This window comes from Lissotriton helveticus, chromosome 2_1, assembly GCF_964261635.1.
Source record: "Lissotriton helveticus chromosome 2_1, aLisHel1.1, whole genome shotgun sequence".
NCBI lineage: Eukaryota > Metazoa > Chordata > Amphibia > Caudata > Salamandridae > Lissotriton > Lissotriton helveticus.
Genome location: NC_136059.1, coordinates 1594136298 through 1594163454, shown reverse-complemented (window position 1 = coordinate 1594163454; position 27157 = coordinate 1594136298). Strand labels below are relative to the sequence as shown.

At 43.8% G+C, this 27157-nt stretch overlaps 1 protein-coding gene across 3 annotated transcripts in view; it reads left to right on the top strand.

Annotated features, from left to right (window-relative positions):
- Positions 1-27157, top strand: part of LOC144818798 (phospholipid-transporting ATPase ABCA1-like) — a 3252877-nt gene that overhangs the window by 260282 nt on the left and 2965438 nt on the right. For all 3 annotated transcript variants that reach the window (XM_078676562.1, XM_078676560.1, XM_078676561.1), the window contains exon 4: positions 8293-8434. In XM_078676562.1, the coding sequence (XP_078532688.1) occupies positions 8293-8434 (142 nt within the window). The remainder of the gene's footprint in view (positions 1-8292; positions 8435-27157) is intronic.

Here is a 27157-nt window from a genome sequence, read left to right as displayed (position 1 = left end):
TTTCCTCGATGCTCCAGAGGAACGCTAGGGAGTGGCCATCTTGATTCACTTCCGCCACAAACTCCCTCTTTCTGACTTCTGAATCTGGCTAAGGTGCTTCCAAAGCACTGATCGCTCTGTATAAGAGTACTCTGCTTTTGGTTATCCCAAAGAATGCTAGCTTACAAATCTTAATTCACAGTAGTTAATTAGCAAGAACTCAACCATAGTGTATAATTCATCCAAGATGTCCCTTAGCTTGTCTTGAAAATGCAAGAGTTTTGGCAGAAGACACACTTTTATAAAGAACAACTTCTGCTTAGGTGCTTAGGGCTTAAGTTCAGCTCCTTTGATAGTAGGACATTTGAGGAATATTCTACCACCTGCTCTTTTCATTTATCTCATAGGTTATAAGCTTGAACAGGCCACCATTTGGCCATCCACTAGGTCATCGTTTTAAATATTTGCAAGTTTTATATACTTATCTAGCAAAATTTGAAACACAGTTTATTTCGGTGCTTCTTGAACACATGTTTCATGCAACTCTTTAAAAAAATCTTTCCTTACCCAAACATGCAAGAGAAACATGCCTGTTAAAGTGAGCAATATTCCATGCCATTGTTTTAAATACAAAGATTGACATGTTGTTCAGCCTCTTGATTCCCTTACATGTGGCAGGTCTCTGGTCAGCATTCTGCATCACCAGACATATTTACATCCAACTTGGTTGGAATTGTGGTCATGATTAACAGGCATCAATAGACCTTCTGTGTTATCTAAAATACAGATTACCATATGGAGACATGCTGTGGATTTTCCCAGGTTTTACTATTCACCTCTTTCTGTTTCAAATAAACAAGCATCAGTTGGGTAACTTAGCCTTACTCTCAATTTCAGACTACAGTCATGTGATTGTGGAGAATTAGCAATGTATTTGAGCAGGTAGGTCTATCCCAATTATCAGACTCTCTTGTATCCTCAGATGGGATGGAACAACAATCCAGCTGAGCCATAAACACTAGGAGATCTTGTGAAAAGAAGATCATGTTTTCCTGTTGCTGACTTCTTCAGAGATATTCTTATATATGTTGTGGCCTCATACGTGTACATTGTCAATTATTTGTTTTTTATCTTCTTTTTAAGTATCACACTAATGATGATGTAGAGTATGGCAATTTACTAAGGCCTGGTTCCTGGAGATGGAAGAATTTCAAAAATGCATTGCCATCTATTCATGATGCCAACAATGAATCCCTCTGGTTATTCGGAGTTAGTCATCACTCGATTGATATTTTTGTTCTTACGTTTTAAGATCTCTGTTTCCCTTTTGTTTTTCTATAACCCTTCCTCAATACCTTCCTTCCTTCTGTCTTTGTTTTCCCCTTCTATTCCATATTTCCTCTCTTCCATCTTCCTTCTTTCATCACTTCCCTATTCCGTTAATTCTTCTATTCCGACCTTTCATAACCCTGCCCTTCCATCACAACCTCCCACTCTTCAGTGCTTCAAATCTACTTGTTTCCTCTTTCTCTTCTCCAACCTACCTCCTTCATTCCTTGCTTTCGACTTTACTTCCTTCCTTTTTACTTTTCCAGCCTCCTTTCATTCATCCCTCCACTCATTCTTCCCATTCACCTGGTTTTACTGGCATTACCCTTTCCTCCAATGCCCCCATTGACTCATTTGCTCACTTCTATTTACTTAATTCAACCTTATTTTCCTTGTTTCATTTATTCTCTTTTTTACTCATCCTTCCTTACGTTCTTACCATTTTCATATCTTCTTTTCTATGTTTATACAAGGTCCAACTTTATGGATTATTTACAAAATGTATATTACATTGACATTGATATTTCCCGGTGAAAACGCGTGAATGTGACACAATATTATGCGAACATGCGTTTCGGACTTTCCTACCACTGTTCACGAGCTTGTTCTTGATTGCTTTCCTGGAAAATTCACCCATGAGAATTTCATTAGGATGCATTAAATGTTCGTGGCAGACCGATTTGTCTCGAGGGTTTTAATGCGCCATGGTTTCGAACACCTACATTCTTTTTCGATCGTTTTAAGTTCATTAAGTATTCTGCTAATTGTGACTAAGTATAAGGCATTACGAAAACTGTATCCCATAGGAAAATGTTATAGCACAAAAAAATTGCAACTCGTTTGCTTAATCAGAAATTTCTCATTGCATTTCCACCTGCCATGCCAGTACTAAATGTAGTTAACCTACTCAGTTATTTCCGAATCTGGTCATACCCACACAAATTATTCCCTGTTTGAGAGTCTATTGCCAAAGTTGAGTTTTGAATAAGAGTAGCACATTGATTAGATCCACTCATTTTACCATGAAATGCATTTTTGTGTAGTTTGACTACAGCAAATCTTTATGATTAGACTAAACTCACTTGATTTCGCAAAATGTAAAATTATGGCTTTCAGTTATTAGTTACACACTATGGCATTCTAGGTATTGCGGTTAAACTTGTCACTCTCCAATCTGTTCCTCTCTGTGTGCAGTATAAACAAGTAAGTGCATTGTGGGAAAATGTGTGAAGGAGAAGAGGCAATGGGTTACATTCATTCAGACTTCAAATTCCAAGATGTAAAACACTTTGTGTAGAGCAAAAATGTATGCGACAGCATCTAATTTGCTAACTTTCAGGTGTTTGTGAGAGAAACCCATGATTTCCATATATGATATTCGTTCTTTACTGGCTTGCACTTGTTTCTACTAGCCCTACATGGTCGTTATACCCTGCGTGTTTACGTCAACATTCTCAACAAGTGCAGATTTACATCCTACTTTAATTCACACAACGCTTCTTTTGTACGTTTGGAAACCTGTCTCCAGCTTATGCAGGCTTCCAGAGACATCTTATTATAATTAGTTCTGGAAAAGTGTGTGCCTCTGTCCTGAATATCGACTCAACAATATCTATGAGACAGATTATTGAGGATAGTATGTCGAATATAAAATATAGACACGTAAGTCTAGATTTTCTACACCTAACTCCACATATATGTACCTACATGGTACATATATCTTTAAGGGACATACATGCAGAGTTGGGAATAGTAAGGGCCTAATTTAAGAGCATTATGACTCAGCGTAGCAGGTCACTCTGCTGCACTCCACTGCGTGACAGGGAAAGGGAAGGAATGTGGTTCCTGTCCTTTCCAATGGGCTAGCGCACAATGGCTGCGGAGCGCCAATGCAGGCACCCTTGTACCATAGTGTAGTGGGCTGTGTTGCATGCAGGATTGGTTTAGTGAAGGAACACTTTCCTGAACAAAAAACATCCTACGAGGCATATTCCTCTATGGGCGCTGCATCTGCAGCACACATAGAAAGAGAAAGAAACAAGGAGAAATAGAGATGTTTTTCCTCGTTACACCTCTCCTGAGGAGGTGCAAGATTTTGATGTATCCTCAGGTTCACAAGCTCTGGTAAATCTGGGGGTGCGTCAAACTCCATGGGAGTTGCATGGGAACACTCACACTATTCCCATGGAATGCCTTCCATGCACAGAGTAATGATATTCAGCGATTTGTGATTCGCTGTGCTGCGTTGCATTACTCCAGATTTTTTAAGCCACTCAGAACCAAGCAAAGTGGCTTTGCAAGGCTTCAAAAATCTAATTTGTGGTTTACGTCTGTGTTGGAAATGCCTCTTTTTGCAGGATAATTCCCAAACGTTTTGCTTCTTCCTCCTATTTTTTCCTGACTTGTTTGTGTTGGTTTTAGGACTCTGGGCACTTTACCCCTGGTAATCAGTGCTAAAGTGCATATGCTCTCTGTGTAAATTGTGTTCTGTATTGGTGTTTCCATGATAGCATATTTGATTTACTTGTTAGTCCCTAGTATATTGCACTGAGTGTGCCAGGGCCTGTAAATCAAACGAAACTAGTGAGCTTGCAATCAACACAAAAAAGGCTTGGGTCCTATCACTATCTGGCCTGGACCACTCTAACTTACAAAACAAAGAAGTGACCAGATAGGTTATTCTGCCATACTTTAGCAACACCTAGCCAACAAATCCTAAGTGCCCACTGTTTACTTTACATCATTTTTTATTATTTATATTGTTTTCATAGCTTTTCATTATGTCCTAAAAGCGACTCAGGTGTAACACTTGTGTCACCTTCAATACATAGAAATCAAGAAATAAAAAGAAACATAATACAAATAATGAACATCTATACAAGACATGAACACCATGTAAAAGGTAAAATGCCTCCAAACATTTTTAGAGGGCACCAGTCCTTGTGTAATACATATACATGAATAAACAAGCGGACAGAAAATGGTTCCAACAGGTCCTACTTGTTTGCTGAGCTGAAGACTACTCAATCTAAAGGGTCGATTCACCAGGGGGAATACATCCTATTAATCATTCCCTGAAGCGCCCCACTATTATTCTTGCTTCAGCTCAGAGTGTCTGGGAAATAGTGTTCATGTCTTGTGTAGATGGTCATTGTTTGTATTATGTTTTTTTTTATTTCTTGATTTGTATGCATTGAAGCTGACAAAAGTGTTACACCTGTGTCGCTTTTAGGACATGATGAAAAGCTATGAAAAACAATATAAATAATTAAAAATGATATAAAGTAAACAGTGCACACTTAGGATTTGTTGGCTAGGTGTTGCTAAAGAATGGCAGAATAAACTATCTGGTAACTAGTAAGCTTGCTGCACTGATTGTGCCATCCACGTGAGTAGCCCTACAAAGGTAACTCAGATCTGCCATTGCAAAGTCTGCGCTCAGTTTGTAACTGCCATGTCGACTTGGCCAGTGCACACACTTGCCAGTCCCTAACCTTCCGTTTTCTTACATGTCAGGCACCCATAAGGAAGGCCCAAGATACCCCTGTGGGCAGGGTGCAGTGTATCTGAAATGTAGGCCATGCCCTGATGTGTGTGGCAGACCTGATAGTGAATTACAGCCTATTTCCTTTTTCACTATTGCAAGGCTATCTGTTCCCCATAGGAGAGAATGGGAAGTTTGTTTATAGCATCTTATAAACATAACGGGCCCTGGGAAGTAGGTAGGAAAATAAAGTTTAGTATGCCTAATCTCAGAATCTAAAGATACATCTTTTAGTGAAGGTGATTTTTACATTGTGCATTTGAAAACAGCACTTTTAGAAAGTAGGTATTTTCTTGCTCATTCATCCTGTGTGCCCCAGCTGAAATGTGGATTGCCTGTCTGGGTTTTGGATGACAGAGGCTGGGGAGCAGGAGTGGCTCCAGATAGTCTAGGTAGGGTCAGGAAAGTGCTGAATAGACCTGGACTGCAATGGGGGATGGGGGAGGAGATTTCCTTGCACCACAAAGGGCCTGGTCTGCCTCCGAAAATGCCATCTCCACCTCCTGCCAGGAATTCACACCAGAGAAGGCAGAACTGGTTCTGGCTGGGCACAGACACTCTTTGCCTAAGAGATCAAATGATTTGGGGATATACATATTGGGGCCCAGACCCCTGAACTTTAGAACTCTTTTGGATCAAGAAGACTGCCAAGAGGAAGAGCTGGACAAGCTGTGAGGAGGACCTACCAATTTGCTGTGTGCTTTGCTGTGTTGCCCTGCAGTGGCTGCTACTGGGCAGTGAAAGGACTGGACTGAACTTTCTGCAATCTACTTTTGTGAGTTTCTCCAAGGGCTTGAGGTAGTGCTTGCCCCCTGTTCGAGAAGTCTCAGAAACAGCAAAAACATCAAGCTCTTTTGCCCTCAGCACTGGGGACTGTGTGTTTTGTGCTGCAATAGAAGAAAAGCAACTCGAAGACATCTACAACGCTGCTGCCGAATCCGTGTCCTGAAGGCACCACAGAGGGCACTGCCGCAACGCTGCACAGCGACCCTGGTCTCACCTACGATGCCTGCTGACGCCACCACCGAGACGCTGCTCGCCCCGCGACCTGTGGGCACCTCACTCTGCACCGCCTCGCTTCATGACGATGCCTTGGTATCCCCGAAGATGCCGCTCCACACCAAAATCGATGCTGCTGCTTGTACCGTGGTTCAAGGGCAGCGCTTGTAAAGTTATGCAGCCCATCGCCCTCATCCCGCACCGCAGCCTTGGTCTTCTGACGCCGGCGCCATCAACTCCAGTTTGTCAGCCGACGACAGAGCTTCAGCAACTACAATGCCGCTGCTTGCACCGTGAACTGCCAGCACTGTGACAAGCACTACCTTCATCTAGCACCGGGACCCTGGTCTCACCGACTACGCCATCCGACGCCGCCACCGAGCCACTGCTCACACCGCAACCTGAGGGCACTGCATGCCACACCGCTGCACTTTGCACCGCAGCACACGATGCCTGCCAACGCCAGTGCTCCTGACTTCAACAGAGAAGAGATCAACCTGCAACGCATGTGACTTCGAGGGCCCTGACTACTCCTGCACCGACCTCTGGAACCAACGCCTGTGGACGCTGTGATTTTGGAACCCAACGAGAGGTCACCAACGCCCTACATTTCTAAAAGGTACTGTTTGCGGGTATTCCCGACACCATAGCTGGCCTGCGATGCCGCGGTCAGCCACAACTGTTTGGATTTGTTTGCTCACAACGCTGTTATAGCCCCGGATGGAGCTATCGACATCAAGGAACTGTTTTCTAAGCGTATTTTGATAACTGTGGATTTTTAAGTACTGTAGTGTGGATTTTTATAATTTTTGGTCCTAAGTATATACAAATATTGGATATTTTTCTAAACTGGTGTGATGTCCTTTTGTAGTGCTTACACTGTTTTACTGTTGTTTATATGCAAATGCTTTACACACTAACTCTAAGATAAGCCTGACTGCTCGTGCCAAGCTACCAAGGGGGTGAGTAGGGGTTATTTTAGGAGTGTAACTCCCGTATCCTTACTAGGGTGGTGGTTTCTGCCTAGCTTTGGCACATGCCCTAGCCTGCCAAAAATCCCATTTCTAACAGTCACTCTTGCACCACGGTGTGTGGTGCAGCTTGCACCACGGTGTGTGGTGCAAGAGTAACACAAACTGCATCATAAATACCCCTCTAAATCTATACAACCCTATACACACATACCTTTTTGTCCACAATATTTTGTCCATAATTTTATTATCAAAAAACCACCACTGGGTCTGGGCTCTCAACGGCACAGCTTGCCACAAGCTTTTAATGAACAAAATAGATGCACGTGCCGCTAACAAGTTAACCTGACATATTTTTGGGTTACAACATACGATAGGAACAATATGTTTGTTGGATTTAATTCCAATTATTTTATTTGCTTCTTATTTTATGAATTACTCTTCTATTTGAACATATGTTTTATCAAACTTTTACACAAATTCTAAAACCTTATATACACAACAAAATTCGCAATCTTGTCGTCAAAAACAACTTTCCTATTTACAATAATACATTCAACATTTCTTCATTCAAAACTCAATCATCCATCAATCATACCAGTACAGACAAAACAAAGATACATCAATGATTAGATATATGCTGGAATCTAAATACTCGAAACACAAGCCAATATATGTTTTAGACCAAGAAATATATACAATTTACTGATTCCTATCACTTTTTAATTCTTTGATTTTTGGCTTATTTTTAACTTTCAAAAAGGTTTTAGAATTTGTGTAAAAGTTTGATAAAACATATGTTCAAATAGAAGAGTAATTAATAAAATAAGAAGCAAATAAAATACTTGGAATTAAATCCAACAAACATATTGTTCCTATCGTATGTTGTGACCCAAAAAGATGTCAGGTTAACTTGTTAGCGGCACGTGCATCTATTTTGTTCATCATAATTTTATTATGCCATGAGACACTTAGTGTTGATATTCAATTGTACAATACAGAAATAATTATCTGAATTCCTTTGTTTGCTCAAGGGGAGGAATTTCCCCAATTGATACTGTTATGCATTGGACTATTATGCATGGTGAAATGGCGGCAAGTTTGATCATACTGAGAGCCATTTTAAACGAGACTATGTTTGGAGCCTTATGCATATCCTATTAAAGCTAATTTGATGATGGAATAGAAACTGCATGTCATATCAAAAGCAGAAACATGTTTATAGCATGTGTAGTAGAAAGAGTATTCAATAGCATTGTATTTTAGTCTGATGTACAGTGTTGATATCAAGCCTTTAACTAATGATTAACTAAAATGTTACCTATCTTGCTATAATAAAACGTCTGAACATTTTAAAAGCTCTCTGACTTAGTAAAGAGAAAATGCAGCACAACTGATGCAATTCTTTCAAAGACCTTTGGACCCTGTTTCATTATTTATGGTTCCTCTCGCCTTTTCCCTGCTGCGCAGGTCATTATCGTAATAAGGCCTTGCCTTCAGCTGGGTTACTGCCATGGATACAGACTATCTTGTGTAATGTGAACAACCCTTGTCTAAATTACCCAACCCCTGGGGAGGCTCCGGGCCAGGTAAACAACTTTGACAAATCACTGTAAGTATGGATTTTTCTAATTTCCTCATTAAATGTTTTGTTAACTAACAAACATAATTATATTTTAGGTTAAAAGTCATGGCTAGTGGCGAAATACATAAAGTATTGGGTAGTTGTACAGTTTTCTGTCGCTCAAGGCCAGACATTGTAATATGTGTTTTATAATTGTGGTATGCCATTCTAATTCATTATTTTGTTCTAACATTTGATCCGTGAAGTTAAAACAGATAAGCTGCTTGCAGCAGATAATTAGCAAAAAGATGTAAGTGCAGGTGCCCAAATATTTTCATTTTATCCTGAGTAACTCAATTATAGCTCTCGCTGATATTTTGATTTTGTGTGTGCCCACCGTGCATGACAATTATGACTTAGCTGTGTGAAAGGCTCTGAGACCCACAGCATGGCTAAGTGTTCTGGAGGGGCGCACCAGATACACCTTCCATGGACACAGGAATCCTGCCGACGTCCGGGGATATCATTAGGGAATGGTGGTGGCAGCATACCATTTTTCTGAATTATAGAGAACAGGCGTTTTTCCTCTCCTTGAAGTGCGAGATACCTACCTGCCGCACACGGGGTGAATTGCTGCTACCAATACCATGATGTGCCAGAATCATGGACTGACATGGCTGAGTGAGTGGAATTGCATGGGGAGCATTAATGTTGAATATTGGTGTAACTCCATGCTGAATGTAAGTGTATGACTGCGAATCTAGGGGCATATTATCAAGGGGGTTTATCTCTGCTTTTTTGGCTTTAAAAGCCAAGAAAGCAGAGATAAAATTATCTCCCTATTACCTAGCTGTCGCTAACACCAGTTAGCGACCATCTTGGGCCCCGCTTTGCATGTCAGTGAAATTTATCACTAATGACATGCAAAGTGGGCGTGCCAAGATGTTAGCGACTGTAAACAGTCGCTAAGATCGCTATCTCCTATTACCAACATTTGGAGATATTCGCGCTAAGCGCGAATATCTCCAAAAGCTAACATCTGCCCCTGAGCAGTTCTTAGCCATGTTATCCAATGGTAGGTGGATAACATGGCTAAGAGCATTAGCTCGGTAATGCATGAATATCGCTGACTTTTCAGCGATATTCATGCATTTAGGCCGATTTTTATCGCTTAGGAGATAAACCTTGATAATAGCAAGGTTCCTAAGCGACAAAAATCACCGCAGCTCGGCGATAAAAATATTGCCGCTAAGCCAACATAGCGATAATTATCGCTAGTTGTTGGTAATATGCCCCCTAGTGTGATCCATTTGATGCACACTTATAAGTAGGCCTGGGCAAAAGTGTAATTTCGCTAGAATAATCAGAGTAAATTTGGTAATTTCGTATTACTAGTTTGATGCAAAATTATCAATCATTTTGCAGTTATGCTCGTTTGTGCAATTATGAGTACTTTGGCCCAAAAATCCTATTTCAGGAGCCCAGGAACAATTAATTTAGTGTGCAGCTGCTGGCTACTTCTCTTTCTGATCTGTTGCATTTACCACTATTTTCTTAGCACAAAATGCAACTTTGGGTCCATTATAGATGCCAACGAGCATTTTACCCATGCAAAATAGTGCTTAATGCTGGGTTACATGTCTCGTATAATCCTGTGTAATCTCACATAATTTTGCTGTAAATTTACCAAATTGATTTACAGCAAATTACGCAAGTTATTCTCAACCCTAGACTCAAGATGGAGGCTAAGGAACAACCTTCCAAGACAGACAAGTGTATTGCTGATATTCCTGAGATTTGGGCTGCATATCATACACTTAGATGTGTGATGATGGAGGCAGGATCACACTAGTCATCCAGAAGTGACCTATTAAGCAGAGGCCTTTTGATTGTGACGTTCTGAGCACAACTATTCTATTAATCTGTTTAGTAAAGCGCCTGGCTACCCAACATTGGGCTTCCCAGCTCTAGCGGTCTGGTTGGAGTGTGGTAATTAAAAGATTATAAATAGTTAAAATAAATTAGAGGAATATATTATTCTTCAGCTTCTTTCTGAAGCTCATAAAGATGCCATCCATTCTTATTTACCACCACAGGGGCAGCCCTAACCACCTGAACCAGGGGCTATAATAATTTCTGCAAACAAAGGTTCAAATGTATACAACAAACATTAACAATTCATAACAGACAAGTGGCAAACACACAGAGGTTACATAAACACAAGAGTCGGACATTGCTGCTTTCACTTGCCGAGCCTGAACACGAATTAAAACCGTTCGGGTGCTACTACATTAACTGAATTGCGGCCACTATTTTTGGACCGAGTTAGTTCAAGTTCCGGATACATACTCTTACAAACGACTGAATTGCGAAGCATAGATTATGGCTCTTGGCTATTTTTAAACTGTATGCTGTTAGCACTTTTTGGCTCTGACTCACAGCAATTTTACAAACGCTGAAATTGGATTTTCTAAAGCTCAGTTAACCTTTTGTCCTGAGGATGACCATGTATTCATGACAACGGTCGAAACGCCGTCGACGCAATTGTGGCCACAAATTAAGGAGGACACATTGTTTTGTGTACAGGAGTTCTTATAAGGTTTTTTAGAACTCTTGTGTTTATGTAACCTCTGTGTGTTTGCCACTTGTCTAGTTTTATATATGTTTCCCTAATGTTTTTGCTACACCGACAACAAATCTGAGCTTCATATGTTTTTTAAATTTCAATACATTTTGTATTTTTCTATAATCACATGTCATTCTTTCATTTTTCTTTCATGGGCCAGAATAATTTCTTTACTGTTATGAATTGTTAATGTTTGTTGTATACATTTGAACCTTTGTTTGCAGAAATCCATTCTTAGGCCTGGTAAGCAAGGAGTTCCAAAGCTTCGGTGCAAGGTTATAAATGACCAACCTTCACTCCTCGTCCTCTTGATTCTGGGGACAACAAGAAGTTTAAGATTATTTGGCCTAAGGTCCCTATTGGTACGATAAGTGGTGGATAGTTGATAAAAACATGTGGACCTGTGCTGCGCTTTGCCCGATGTATGATGCATAATGCCTTAAATTGTGCTCTGCCTCTTATGGGTAGCCAATGAAGAGTTTTAAGCGCTGCAGCTGCTGACATTGTTTTTGGAATACCTAACAGTTCTAGGTTGCAGTGTTTTTTTTATCACTGACATTGGACTTCCCAGGTAATATGAGTTGCCGTAATCTAGGTGAGAAAGAATCACTCCTTGAATCACAATTCTTCATGACTCTATCAGGAGCTATTTCAGAATTGTTCTCATGGCCCTCTGGAGGCCGAAGAACCTGCCAGCCACCAGCTCTCCTTGAAAGGCCACCATGGTTAGCTGTTTGTCCAGGTTAACCCCTAGGCTCTTTCCTTCCACTTTCGGGGATGGATGTTCTCCAAGGGTAGGGGGTCAGATAATCCAATCCAAAAGCATTGGATTGTTACATAGAAGCAAGAACTCTGTTCTCTTGCCATTTAACTTCAGGCAAATGGCTCCCATCCATTTAAACAGCTTCTATAGGCACCTATTGAGTCTCATGAACTTAGAGTCCATATCTGGTGACATCATGACAATCAGCTGGGTATTGTCTGCATAAAATATCATCTTAAAACCAAAAGAGCGGATGTTATCTGATAGAGGGCGGACATATATATTAAAATCGCAGGGCTCAGATATTAGCCATGTGGTACTCCACAATTCAGCTGATGGCTTGTCGAAAAGAAAGACCCCTCACTAACCAGAAAGCTGCATTTCTCCAGGAATGAAGCAAACCACCTTAAAGCATTCCCTGTAATACCTAATTCTCCCAACCGATGCAGTAGGATAGGATAGGAAACAATATCAAAAGCAGCACTCAGGTCCAAGAGTATCAGTGCTACTGTACCACCATGTTCATCTTAAGATCCTCGTGGCATTTAGAAGAGCTGTTTCTGTGCTGCAACCCATACAGAAACCTGTCTGCGTAGGGTGAAGAATATTATTGGTATCCAGGTATTCTGTGATGTACCTATTAATAATTTTCTCTTGATTCTAACTCAAGGAAGTCGAGAAATAGGTCTGTAGTTTGCTATCATTTCAGGGTCAAAGTTAGGTTCCTTAATTAGCAGACAGATGATGATATGTTCCCATTCCTCCGGAACGCTACAGTTATTCAAGGACAAATTGCACAAATCAGTCAGAGCTAAAAGCATCACATTACCCCCCCCCCCCTTCAATAGGAAATCTATAGGAGCAGGGTCAAGTGGTGAGCCAGATTTAACTGACTTTGCCACAAAAGTAACATCTTCCTTGGTCAATTGCGGGAATGTGGAGAGTACTGTTTTAAAATGTTTGGTTCTGGGCCTACTGTCTATATTGTCCTTATAGTCTGTTGAACCTGATAGGGCATCATAAATGTTACTCACTTGCACAAGAAAAGGGTTACAAGTGATTCACATCACTCTGTTGATGAAGTAGGTCCAGTTTCTAGTATGTCATGCGTTAAAAAGGAATGTACTATATTGTAAATGTCTCTTCAGAATTAGCAGATTTTACTTCATGTATGGAGTGTTGAGGATGAGACAACAGTCTCCTTTATGGTGCTGAGCAGATTATTCCTGCTAGGCCCGGCCATTTTTTTCTCTCTTGAAAGTGTGTGCTCTTAAAAGCTGATGGATGCTTGGTACAAGGTTTTTATGGATGTACGTCACTACAACGCACACTTTTACAACGCAAACCTTTACAACGCATTTTTTACAACGCAACATCCATTACAACGCATTCCATTACAACGCATGCCATTACAACGAAAATTAAAATACTACATTTATCCAGTATTGGGGTATCTTTCATAGATTCACATGCCTGAATAATTCCCCGTCGTCGAGGCGGGAGTCCCACGGTATAAATATATACAAAAGCAGTGCCTAAAAAATTTCTTGTAGTAGGCTGGAAAAGCCTAAAGGCCTAACTAGGCCTCAAAACTTAGCAGCCTATCTACAACATTATGTAAAAAGACCTGAAATAGTAGCCTCAGCCAATCAGCTGTCCTCACCCTCTAGAACCTTCCCAGCTCAGGCAGTTCTCCTCAGATTTTCACCGCACTTCGTGTGTAAGGGAGTCTCCCTGAGTGTCTACTCAGTTTTTTGGCTTTTTTTCCTCAAAGATGTCTGCAAAGAAGGCTCTTTTCAAGGCTTGTGGAACCTGCTATAAGAAGAGGGTCCATGTGGATGACCAGCACTCTGACTGCATTTATTGTCTACACCCTTCACATGTTGTGAAGGATTGTAGGATTTGCCGTACCTTCCCTCAAAAAACAATCAGGGATAGGGAGGCAAGGGTTCTTTTGTGGTTGAAATCATCTTCCACTGATGATGAGGACAAGGCCTCTACATCCAGCAAGAGAGCCAGATCCAGGGAAAGCTCTTCTCCTGAAATAAAGAAAAAACTTAAACCCTCTCAGAGAGCCTCAGAACCCTCAAAGATTGCATTGTCTTCTTCACGAACGACAACTGTGAGTACAGCCCAGGCTAAGACTGTTTCTCTGGTGTCTGTTCATACTACTACCTTGACTTCTGCTTCTTCCACTACTTCTACGGTCACCACTTCGGCATTACCTCACCTCTGATGTCTGTTCAAATTTTGTCATCGCCTGTCAAGCCTTCAACGACGAAAAACAAAATGCCGACTGTCCCGTCGTCGACGTCTCCGTTGACGACGGCCCCGTCAACTAAAACTTCCAGTCCGTCGACGGCGATCCCGTCGACGAAGCCAACATCGTCGTCGACGAAGACACCATCGACGACCTCGTCGACGAAGACACCATCGACGACCTCGTCGACGAAGGACTCGTCGTCGAAGACACCATCGACGGCCTCGTCGACGAAAGTCTCGTCGACGAAGGACTCGTCGACGAAGACACCATCGACGACCTCGTCAAGGAAGGGTTCACCGTCGACGGCAAAATCTTTGTCATTGACGACAGTTTCATCAACGGACAGGCTATCGACAGTTCCGTCGACGGAGATCCCAATAACAATGGCTCCAGCAATGGCATCTGCTCATCTGTTGCATAGTTCACCTCCGACAAAGATCCAATATACGCATTTTCAAATGAAAACATATCAGAGACAAGATTATTCTCACATTTCTCCACTTTTACCATCACACATTTTGGAGACATATGTGGAGGAAGATTCAGATGAAGGTGAAGAGGATGAGGGTCCTTTTGGGATAGCCCGTCACCCTTCTCAATTGAATATTAAATATCAAGAGGACGATGAGGATGATGTCCAGGATCAATATGCCCATGACGTTTTTTCGACGCCATATCAATCGCCCCATGCCAGACCTCCTCGATCTGAGGACACTGGTCATCTGCCCTCTACTTTAATTCAGGATTTACAGGCTATGTTGGCAGACTATCGCCGGAGATTTCCTCCAACTCCAGTTGCACCTGCTGTGTCGCCTATCCCAGTTGACGTGCCAAGACCTCCGTCACCGCGAGTATCATTGTCACCGAGACAGGATGCTGGTCCTGCACCTCAAGATGACACGGATACTTCCTCTCATGATGATGATGATGGCAGAGAAAAGGGCAAATTGCCGGATAATACACCTATAGAGGATTATGTCATCCCTATGCCTTCACTGCCTGCGCCCCGCCCTTCAGATTCTCCACCTGAGGATATTGGCGGATTTCACAATATTATGCAGCGTGCTGCTAATAGATTTGAATTGACCGTCACAGTTGAGCAGTCTGACTGCTTTTTGCATGACTTTAAAGAGGGATATCGCAGAGTTACCAGGGCTATTCCAATTATTGACTATATCTGGAAGGAAGGCCTCAACATCATGAAAACGCCTGCTTCCATTCCTGCAGTCCTTCCAAGAATAGAGAAAAAGTATTGAGCACCATCGGATACTCCACCTTGTTTAATAGGTCACCCTCGACCAGACTCTGTCATATCCCAGGCTGCACAGCAGAAGTCCAAGAATCCTTCTGCTCCTGTTTCGACACCACCTGACAAGGAAGGCAGGAGACTGGATGCCATTGGGAAGAAGTTTTCTGCAATTGCAGCAGCCTCCATTAAAGCAGCTAATTCACTGGCTATCCTGGCCCGTTATGATAGGCAGATGTGGTCCGATCTGACAGAATTCCTTGATTTGATCCCTGAGGATCATCAGCAAGAGGTGCGCAGGATTGTACTGGAGGGAGAAAGGGCAGCTTCAGAAATCATTGATTGCACCCTTTATATTTCAAATACCAACTTCAGACAATTGGCAGGTGCAGCAGTACTTAGGCGTCAAGGTTGGCTCAGGGCTACCACCTTCAGGCCTGAGGTCCAGACAAAAATCTTGGACATGGCGTACGATGGGGATTCACTTTTTGGAAAGCACATCGATGACGCTTTGCTGGCAATAAAACCAGATACGGACACAGCTAAATCCCTTGGTACCCTGCAATACAAGAGGGGATCCTTTAGAGGAGCAAGAGGCCGTGGTTACTCCTCCAGGGGGAACTATTCCAACCAACAGAATCGCCAATACCAATCTCACTACAAACAGCCGTACTATCAATCCTCTTACAGACAGCCTGCTTCTGGTTCTTTCTCTCGTCAAGGAGGGAAACGATGCTCAAACAATCAAGGGCGTGATTCCAACAAGCGCCAATGAGCTTTGCCGGACGTCAGCCATTCACCCTCCCCTTCCCGTGGGCGCCAAAATTTCAGCCTTTTACCAGCAATGGCGGACGATAACTTCAGATCAGTGGGTCCTGGATCTTGTCAGGAATGGACACACTCTGGAGTTTTTACAGAAGCCACCAACAACGCCGCCCAGGGGTCCCCCTCCCCCTCGTCCTCACTTACTCTTCAAAGAGGCCTTAAAGATGATACACAAGAATGCGATAGAACGAGTTCCTCCTTCTCAGAAAGGGAAAGGATTTTATTCTCATTTCTTCCTCATGGAGAAAAATTCAGAAGAGTGGCATCCAATACTGGATTTACGAAAACTCAACAAATATCTAAAGAAACAGAGTTTTCGCATGGTAACGTTGACGGACATTCTGAATTGTCTTAACAAAGGGGACTTTATGGCTTCTCTGGATCTGCAAGACGCCTACTTCCACATCCCCATTCACCCAAAACACCGCAAATACCTAAGGTTTCAAGTGGCTGGCGTCCACTTTCAGTTCAAAGTGCTTCCATTCGGCCTAAAATCGGCTCCTAGAATTTTCACCAAATGTTTGGCCCCGGTGGCAGCAATGTTGAGGTCCCAGGGAATACAAGTTTTCCCATACCTCGACGACTGGCTGTTAAAAAGTCCATCGAGAAACTCCACAATGGAAGCGGTCAGGAGTTCTCTCTCTCTCTCTTCTCGAATCTGGGACTAACCCTCAATTCGACCAAATCTCAGCTTCAACCTCGTCAGGAGTTGACTTTTCTGGGAGCGGTCTTGAACACATGCCAGTGCAAGGCGTTCTTGACACAAGAGCGGCAAAACAAGCTATTAAAACTATCAAAACAAATATTTACAAGAAGGTCACTTTCAGTTCGGATATTTGCTTCCCTTCTAGGGATGTGCTCATCTGCAATCAGCCTCATCCATATGGCGAGACTCAGAATGAGACCATTACAGGAGGAATTACTTCGCCAGTGGAGGCAGGTCGACGGATCGTTCGACGACCGCATCAAAGTAACTACCAAAATGAAACAAGCTTTTCTTTGGTGGACGTAGGCGCACAATTTGTCACCAGGCCTTACTTTTCTCCAAGACATTCCAGAGTTCACCCTTACTAGGACGCTTCCATGGAAGGTTGGGGAGGTCACCTTCAGGATCTTCAGATCCAGGGACGATGGTCTCGTCAGTACCGGCAGAAACACATCAACAGCTTAGAGCTGAGAGCCATTTTTCTGTCCCTGCAAGCCTTCCTTCCAAGGATTGCGAATTCGTCCGTGCTGGTGCGTACGGACAATACCACCAGCATGTACTACATCAACAAACAGGGAGGAACAAGATCTCTCACCCTGTCGCTGGAGGCTCAGGAGATGTGGGAATGGGCCCTGCGCCACGGCATATCCCTCAGAGCAGAGCATGTGCAAGGCGTCCAGAATTCTCTAGCAGACAACCTCAGCAGAGCTTTCACGGGCTGTCACGAATGGGAGCTCGAACAACATCAAGTAGAGAGGGTCTTTCGAGCTTGGGGAACACCAACACTGGATTTGTTCGCCACGCAGCAGAACAGCAAATGCCTGTTTTATGCCAGCAGGTTTCCTCAACAGGGGTCAAGGGGAAATGCCCTTTTGATGAGATGGTCCGGAATATTTGCGTACGCCTATCCTCCGATTCCGTTCATTCCGAAAGTACTGCAAAAGATGAAGAGGGAACACTGCACTCTCATCCTCATTGCTCCCCGTTGGCCAAGGCAATTTTGGTTTCAGGAGCTCCTTCTGCTCTCTCAACAGCCTCCGCTTCATCTCAAACCGACAATATCAATGTTGACAAGAGAGGGAGGCCAAATCCATCATCCGGATCCTCAATCACTGCACTTGCACGCTTGGCTCCTGACTTCCTAGAGTTCAAGGATCTTAACATCTCCTCGGACTGCAGAGCGATCTTATCACAGGCACGTGCACAAAGTACCATCAAGACATATCGTTTTAAGTGGAAATAATTCTGCTCATGGTGTGGAGAAAATAATGTTCATCCACTTCAAGCCCCTCCTGAAGCCATGCTTCCATATCTACTGTCTTTGGCTAAGGCTGGACTAGTTTTTTCATCCATTAAGGTGCATCTGGCGGCGATATCCAGGTTCAGGAAGAGTTCCAACAAACCATCCTTATGTTCATCCTCTTTGATCAAACAATTCTTTAAGGGACTATTCGGAGCTTTCCCACCAGTTTGTCCACCTCCTCCTGAGTGGGATCTTAATATTGTTCTCTCTCAACTTCTAAAACGACCTTTTGAACCTATTCATAAGGCGGAGCTAAAGTTTCTAACTTGGAAAGTGGCTATTTTGCTGGCTCTCACTTCAGCCCGCAGAGTCAGTGAGATACAGGCCTTCACTATTGCACAGCCTTTCTTGCAATTCTCTAAAGACTTTGTTACGCTTAGAACCAACCCAAGATTCATTACTAAAGTACCAACTCAATTCCACATCAATCAACCGGTCAAGCTCAAAACTTTTTTCCCGGATCCTAAAACTCCGGCGGAGAAGGTATTACATTCTCTGGATGTGAAACGGTGCCTGAAGTTTTATCTGCAAAAAACAAAGGACATCCGCAAATCTAATCAACTTTTTGTTGCTTATGGCCAAGCCACCTTGGGTCAAGCTGTCACGAAGGCAACTATAGCTAGGTGGTTGTCTTCTACGATCATTTTCTGTCATGACAAGGCAAACAAACCTTTAACAAGAAAGGTCAAAGCACATTCCACTAGAACAATGTCAGCGTCAACGGCCCTTTTCGCTGGAGTAACGCTGGAGAACATTTGCCGAGCTGCTACTTGGAAAAGTGTAACACTTTTACCAAACATTACTGTCTGCAGTCGGCGGTTTATGATGATACTGCAGTTGGGATGCGGTGCTGCAGCATCTTCTTCACTAAGGTTAGACTTTTATGGTCTTTTATTCTGCATTTGACTGTTTAAGCATATGTTTTCATTATGATGTTTTAGCATTTTCGAACGCTGTCCTATGTATGTTGTACTTACGAAGGTTTTGATGCATATGTTATATTAACAAGTTTGTGCTCTATTACCTTCCTGGTTGTGTGGGGATATATTTAGTTTATTTTGTCTCCCACCTTCCTCTAACGACAGACATGATGTCACTGCTTGCTACTCTGATTCAGGCATGTGAATCTATGAAAGATACCCCAATACTGGATAAGAAAACAAGTTACTTACCCGTAACTACGGTTATCCAGTATTGGTATCTTTCATAGATTCACATGCACCCACCCTCCTCCCCGGCACGGCAGTTCTGTTTTATGGATACTCATTCTCACTTGTGCTGGGAAAATCTGAGGATAACTGCCTGAGCTGGGAAGGTTCTAGAGGGTGAGGACAGCTGATTGGCTGAGGCTACTACTTTAGGTCTTTTTACATAATGATGTAGATAGGCTGCCAAGTTTTGAGGCCTAGTTAGGCCTTTAGGCTTTTCCAGCTTACTACAAGAAATTTTTTAGGCACTGCTTTTGTATATATATATACCGTGGGACTCCCCCCTCGACGACGGGGGAATGATTCAGGCATGTGAATCTATGAAAGATACCAATACTGGATAACCGTAGTTACAGGTAAGTAATTTGTTTTCTTACAACGCATTCCATTACAACGCATAATACCTTTACAACGCATACCATTACAACGCATAACATTACATTGCATGTTTTGGTAAGTATTGGACAGTGTAGGGGTAAAATTTACTATTCTAACTCCAGGGGGTGCAACAGTAGGGTAAGTGTTGGATAGTGTAGGGGTAAAAATTACTATTCTAACTCCAGGGGGTGCAACAGTAGGGTAAGTGTTGGATAGTGTAGGGGTAAAAATGACTATTCTATCTCCAGGGGGTGCAACAGTAGGGTAAGTGTTGGATGGTAATATTATGCGTTGTAATGGTATACGTTGTAATGACTGCATTGTAAAGACATGCGTTGTAGTGGTGTGCATTGTAGTGTCATGCGTTGTAATGGTTGCGTTGTAATGGCATGCATTTTAATGGATGTTGCGTTGTAAAAGTTTCGTTGTAATGGTAGTGCGTTGTAAAAGTTGCGTTGTAAAGGTTGTTTCCCGGTTTTTATGCATGCCTTTGCTAGTGTTTTGAGTACTCCAGTTTGAGATACAATTTGCTGTGAAAACCTTCACCTGAAAGAAAGACAGTGTCTGCTCTACAGAGGAGTGATACTTTGGGCTGGTTTCTTGTCCGTGACACTAGAATAAACTACACCTGTGTACATCATGGTGGTTTTTAGTTTTGTTATGCTAATCTACCTTTCTTTGGTAAACAATAAAATACTGGATTGGACAATCATTTTTACATGCTATTTGGTAACTGTTGACCTGCCAAGACTCTTCCCCTCACACTACCTCTCCAAGAACCCTTGACTGCTCACCTCTAACCTTGACAGTCAAGTGCTGAAAGGGCGTGTAGGAAGGTAGGATCTGACGACATGGTTACCCCCACTTTTTGCCTGGTGTATTGACTAGTTTGACTGGGATCCTGCTAATCAGGACCCCCTATCTGCTTTCTCCATCAAATGTAATGACATGTACTTAGGTACACTCCAGATTGAATACTGGGGTACCTTGTAAGTCCCTAGTATATGGTACACATGTAGCCAGGGCATAGGTACCCCAAAGGGCTCTAATTAGCTGAAACATGTATTATGCCACCCATGAGATGCCATGCAAAATGGAACTACAGGTCTGCCATTGCAGCCTGTGTAAGCTGGTGCTAGCACCACTTACTTTAGATATAGGTTTGCTATATCTATAGGTCACTACACTTAAAACCTATAAGTCACACCAATAGCTGGCCTTAACACTACTGAAGGCAGGGTGCTGTGTTTTAGATGAGAGGGTGCCCCTGCATAAGCAGAGCCCTCTGCAGCGTTCAGAGACCGTTCTCCCGGTTTGTCTGTGCCTCAGCCAGACATATAGGTAGAGGTGCATTATAACCTTGCGGTAATTGCTATCTCGAAAATGGCTGAAACAAAACATGTTGTGTTTTTTTCTCAATGCGTAATCAAAAGAGAGAGAGAGGACCAGATAGCTAGTCCTTATCCCCGAGGTTATATATGATTTTAATCAAAAGAAGACTAGATCATAGTTTAGAAAATAAATAAATGAAGAGACTCAAGTATGTTTTGTCATGGGGTGGGAACACCTGGTGAGTGTGTTCAAAAAGCCCTCACCCACCAACCTAGTTGGTGGCATGCTTCATCATCGGGCCCACCCAGTGACACCTAGCGTGTCCCGGGTGTGCTTCGACGCCTGATTACAGCGGAGCAGGTATTTTGTTGAGTGTGCGGTGAAGAGTGTTATCAAAGTGAGATTTTAAAACAGCTGGGCAGGGGTCCCAGTACCTGGGGGTAAATTAGACTTTAATACCTGGGCCCCCGTCAGCGGTTAAAAATAAGGCTGTCGGATGTTAGAGGCGAGTTACGACCTCTCACATCCAGTGGGTCAACATGTTTCAGCCAGTGCCTTATATATATGCTGGCTTTCTTCAGGACCTATAAAAAAAGTGGGTGCAATTAAACTAGTGGGTGTGTGGTACAGACTATGTGTCTACACGCCCTAAGGTGTTTATCTATGGGTGAGAGGGGGGATTCCCTTCTCAAGAACACCTGTACATGTAACATTTATAGACAGAGACAAAACATACAGGGAAAAAGAGAGTCACTCGGTTGTATGGTACTAGACACATCCGATTGCCGTCACTAAAGCGGTTGAGGTGTAGGCTATAGGAGGCTAAGGTGTAATGGTATTGGTGGTACCATTAAGTGATGAATCGCACATGTAAATCGGGTGTGAAGTGGCTAAAACACGAGCATCACATAAATTGTGCATATGTGTGGATCGGCGCAAGAAGACGTTCTTACGCTAGTTTTAGCAAGTTTTTGCCTCAAGGTTGAGAGGTGGCAGGGGGTTGGCCCTATGGAAAATAAAAAAGTTTGGACCACATTGATTAGGGAGACCAGTAGGGAGGGAAGAAAAGCGCTTACCCGTGGTAGTGGTGGTTGTTTCTCATACTCACAGCATTTCTGGGCAGAGCCTGCTCTGAACCTGTAGTGCCTCCTTCGCATACCGGTAAGTAATGGGCGTTTGTGCTGGGTCTTAAATACTGCGGTTAATTGGTTAACCAGGTGCACCTGCAGGTTGGAGGTAAGGGTAGAAAGACTCGGAGTGCCGAGCCAAGGTGCCACAGAGTGCCTCGCGCGCTGTCAGCGCATGCGCAATGCTCCCGCGTTTGAGAACGCATGCGCGAGTAGTGTTTTGTTCGCGCATGCGCAATGGTGTGAGGCCACCAGGTTGTGTGATCCATGCGCGGGGGAGCAGCGTCTCAATAGCGCGCATGCGTCGCGCTGGTCCTCGAGTATGGCTATGTGTTTACCAGGACGTGACAGTCTGATCACTATGTGTATGTGTGCTGCACGTGGAGTGCTGGAATTACGATTGTTTAAAAAGCAACATTACAGTGTAGGCGAGTAATGATACTTCATGTGGCCATGGCACAAGGTAAAGTGTGACCATGGCAAGCGATCAAGGGACAACAGTTATTCGCTAAACTCAGAATTGGGGGCTCTACCTCAGAAAGGTATGTTACCGGGGGATATGTAACCGGTTCAGTTGTGCAATATGGTGGGTCATTGATGTGTCAAGGAGTTCCAGGGAATGGCATCGTGAGCCCCTGACTTGCTGTAGAGAGGCGATATATCCATCGTTGTTCTTTATTCAGTAGTCGTTTGTCATTATCCATTGTGCTTTCTGGAACCTGTTCAATGACCGTCCAGGTCAGATCATTGGGGGTGTGGCCTTGGGTAATGAAATGGTTAGTCAGCTTGCTAATGTTTTTCTTGCATCTTATTGTGCTGCGGTGTTCTGTTATTCTGGTCTTGATTTTCCGTGTCGTCATTCCGACATAGCGTAGACCACATGTGCAAGTCATCAGGTATATCAAGTTGCGAGAGTTACAATTAGTGTGGCTCCGTTGAGTCCATACCTTGTTCGGCTCTAGATCCAGGGTTTTTGTGTGCATGGTGAGGTGACATACACTGCAATCGTTGCAGGGATAATGCCCAGTGACCTTGGGGAGACCCCATGCGTTCAGGATGGTGTTTGTGGGTTGTTCCGGAGGTTGTCTGGGGCGGGTGTTGACCAGGCGATCTTTCAGGTTGTTGCAACGTTTGTATGCGAATCTCGGAATATCCCATTTCCTTTGTCCGGAGTTGATTATTTTCCAATGTTTTCTGATGATTTTAGTGACTTCGTTGGATGCCGTGTTATAGGTGGTAACACAGGTGATGGGTTGGCTGTCCTGATTTTTGACGACAGTCTCGAGTAAGGCTTCGCGGTTCTGGTTCCTTGCTCTCTTCTGTGTTTTTTTGATGATGGCTTTGGGATAGCCTCGGTGTTCCAGTTTGGTGGCCAGTTCCGTGGACTGCCTTTTGTAATCCGAAATGTCGGTACAGTTTCTGCGTATGCGCAGAAACTGTCCGTAGGGCAGATTCTCTCGAAGTGAACGTGGGTGGAAGCTTGTGAAGTCAAGCAGTGAGTTCCTCACAGTAGGTTTGTAGTAGGTTGTCGTGGCCAAGGTCCCGTCCTTGGCCTTGATGTCCAGGTCTAGGAAGGGTAGTTGGCTGTTGCTGGCCGTGCAGGAGAATTTGAGGTATGGGTCCCTATTGTTAAGCCAGGTCATGAATCTGTCTAAGTCAGTTTGTGATCCCTGCCAGATTACCAGAATGTCATCTATATACCTGCGCCAGGTCAGGATATGGTGGATGAAGGGATTGGTATCTGTGGCAATGTAGGACTCCTCAAAGTGGTGGACGTACAGGCCCGCTATGCTAGGAGCGAAAACACTGCCCATAGACGTCCCATTTGTTTGTAGGTAAAGGGTGCCCTCGTATTCACAGTAATTTTCTTTGAGGGCTAGGGTTGCACACGCCATCACAAAGTCTCTTGGGGTATGATGTGGCCAGGGGGCTGCCGCCAGGATGTCATGGAGTACAGACAGGGTTGCGTCTTGAGGGAGGCTCGTGTACAGGCTCTCCACATCCAATCCCACTAATAGTTGTGTATTTGGGTTGAACTCCTTATTGTTTATGACCTGTAACAGGTGCTTAGTATCTTTTATGTACGTAGGTGTTTTTTGCACAAGGGGGTTTAGAAAGAAGTCACAGTACCGTGACAGTGGTTCTAGTAGGGAGTTGATGCCAGACACGATGGGTCTACCAGGAGGGGGGTGAACGCCCTTATGCACTTTCGGCACTGTATAGAAGTATTGGATCCTGGTGTGTTGGGGGCATAGGTAATCTGCCTCCTGCTTGGAAATGTGTTCAGCATCCGCTGCCCTTTTGACTAGAGTGTGAATCGTAGTCCGTAATTCTTCCGTTGGATCACATTCCAGTCTGCGGTAATTCCTGTTGTCGCTCAGTAATCGGCGACATTCCGTGTCATAGTCTAGTTTGTCTTGTAAGACAATGCCTCCCCCTTTGTCCGCTGGTTTAATGACAATTGTGGGGATGTTTTGTAGGCGTTGTATCGTCTTCCTGTCTTCCCAGGAAAGGTTGTTGAAGTGGTTTGTTGGGTTGAGTCTCTCTACATCGTGGTACACAGCCTGCTCAAATGTCGTGATTTCAGGTGGGATGGTAGAGGGCGGTGGCACAAATGTGGATTTGGGTCGGAGGCCAGTGACATTAGGGTTGTCGTTGGTTTGTTCAGTTTCGATGGTTGATTTCTCAAAAAAGGATTTTAATTTGAGTTTCCTAAAGAATTGGGCCAATTCTACGTGTAACTGGAATTTGTCAAGTTTTGTGGTAGGGACAAACGATAAGCCTTTTTCCAGTACCGATTGTTCTTTGTTGGTTAAGGGTGTGCTGGATAGGTTGAATACCAATGAGGGTGGGTCAGTAGGCCTCACTGTTTGCTGGTTCCTGGTGTTGTCTCTTTCGTCTTCTGGCGTGAGTTGGAGCTCACTGGGTTCTCTTCCCCGCTCCAGTGGACTTGTGGTTGTGGGTTCTCTCTTCTTCGGCCCGAGCTCTTCGGCCCTGTCCTAAAAAAGGAATGTGTGGTCCTTGGTTGCCCGGAAACAGTGGCATGGGTCCAGGGGGGTACATTGGTGGGAAACCATAGTATGGATTTTGTATGGGGCCGAAGTTTGGTGGGAACCCGTGGAAGTGTCCCTGTTGTCCTCCTTGCCAAGTATTCGGCCAGCGTTGTCCTCGTCTGCCTCGTCCTCCCCGTTTATTTGAGCCAGTGCTGGAGTCACTAGAGACAGAGCTGTCATCCCCTGAGGTGTTAGACATGCTGGTGTTCTTGGTCTGGGGGGTGTAGTCGTCTTCAGAGTACGGGTACACTTTGGCATAGCTGAATTTTTTAAGGTCTTTGTCAAACTTTTTAATTTTTGCTTGAGTCAAATATTCCTTGTATTCGTTTATATCTTTATACTGGTCGTCCAGTTTCTTTTTATATGCGGTTATGGTGGCCTTGAAATGGCTTTCTGTGGCTTGGATTTCAATCAGAAACGCCTCTGATAGTCGTTTGGCCGTTTTTATGATAAGGATCATCCAGTCCCTGGTGCAGTGCCAGGCGATCTGGGCCCAGTCCTTCCTAAAGGTGGGGTCATTAAGGAAGATCCTGGGTGCGTTGGCTACTAGAAGTCCCCTAGGAGCTGTGTTGGTTCTGAGATATTGTGTTAGAATTGTCCCATGAAGGATAGTGCGTATCCTGTTGCGCTTTTTTTCTGTAAGGCTCTCCCAGTCAGTGCGATCGTGCTTGCGATGTTGAAGTCTGCTTGGAACGATGGGTCAGAGAGGATGTCTGCCACATCGTTTTCATCAAAAGTGAGGCCATGGTTTTCTGCCATGGTGCTGAGAATGCTCTCGCAGCTGTGCGCTGCCAATGAGAATGCGTAATCAAAAGAGAGAAAGAGGACCAGATAGCTAGTCCTTATCCCCGAGGTTATATATGATTTTAATCAAAAGAAGACTAGCTCATAGTTTAGAAAATAAATAAATGAAGAGACTCAAGTATGTTTTGTCATGGGGTGGGAACACCTGGTGAGTGTGTTCAAAAAGCCCTCACCCACCAACCTCACCCCTCACCCACCAACCTAGCTTGCCATGGTCACACTTTACCTTGTGCCATGGCCACATGAAGTATCATTACTCGCCTACACTGTAATGTTGCTTTTTAAACAATCGTAATTCCAGCACTCCACGTGCAGCACACATACACATAGTGATCAGACTGTCACGTCCTGGTAAACACATAGCCATACTCGAGGACCAGCGCGACGCATGCGCGCTATTGAGACGCTGCTCCCCCGCACATGGATCACACAACCTGGTGGCCTCACACCATTGCGCATGCGCGAACAAAACACTACTCGCGCATGCGTTCTCAAACGCGGGAGCATTGCGCATGCGCTGACAGCGCGCGAGGCACTCTGTGGCACCATGACTCGGCACTCCGAGTCTTTCTACCCTTACCTCCAACCTGCAGGTGCACCTGGTTAACCAATTAACCGCAGTATTTAAGACCCAGCACAAACGGCCATTACTTACCGGTATGCGAAGGAGGCACTACAGGTTCAGAGCAGGCTCTGCCCAGAAATGCTGTGAGTATGAGAAACAACCACCACTACCGCGGGTAAGCGCTTTTCTTCCCTCCCTACAGGTCTCCCTAATCAATGTGGTCCAAACTTTTTTTATTTTCCATAGGGCCAACCCCCTGCCACCTCTCAACCTTGAGGCAAAAACTTGCTAAAACTAGCGTAAGAACGTCTTCTTGGCCGATCCACACATATGCACAATTTATGTGATGCTCGTGTTTTAGCCACTTCACACCCGATTTACATGTGCGATTCATCACTTAATGGTACCACCAATACCATTACACCTTAGCCTCCTATAGCCTACACCTCAACCGCTTTAGTGACGGCAATCGGATGTGTCTAGTACCATACAACCGAGTGACTCTCTTTTTCCCTGTATGTTTTGTCTCTGTCTATAAATGTTACATGTACAGGTGTTCTTGAGAAGGGAAT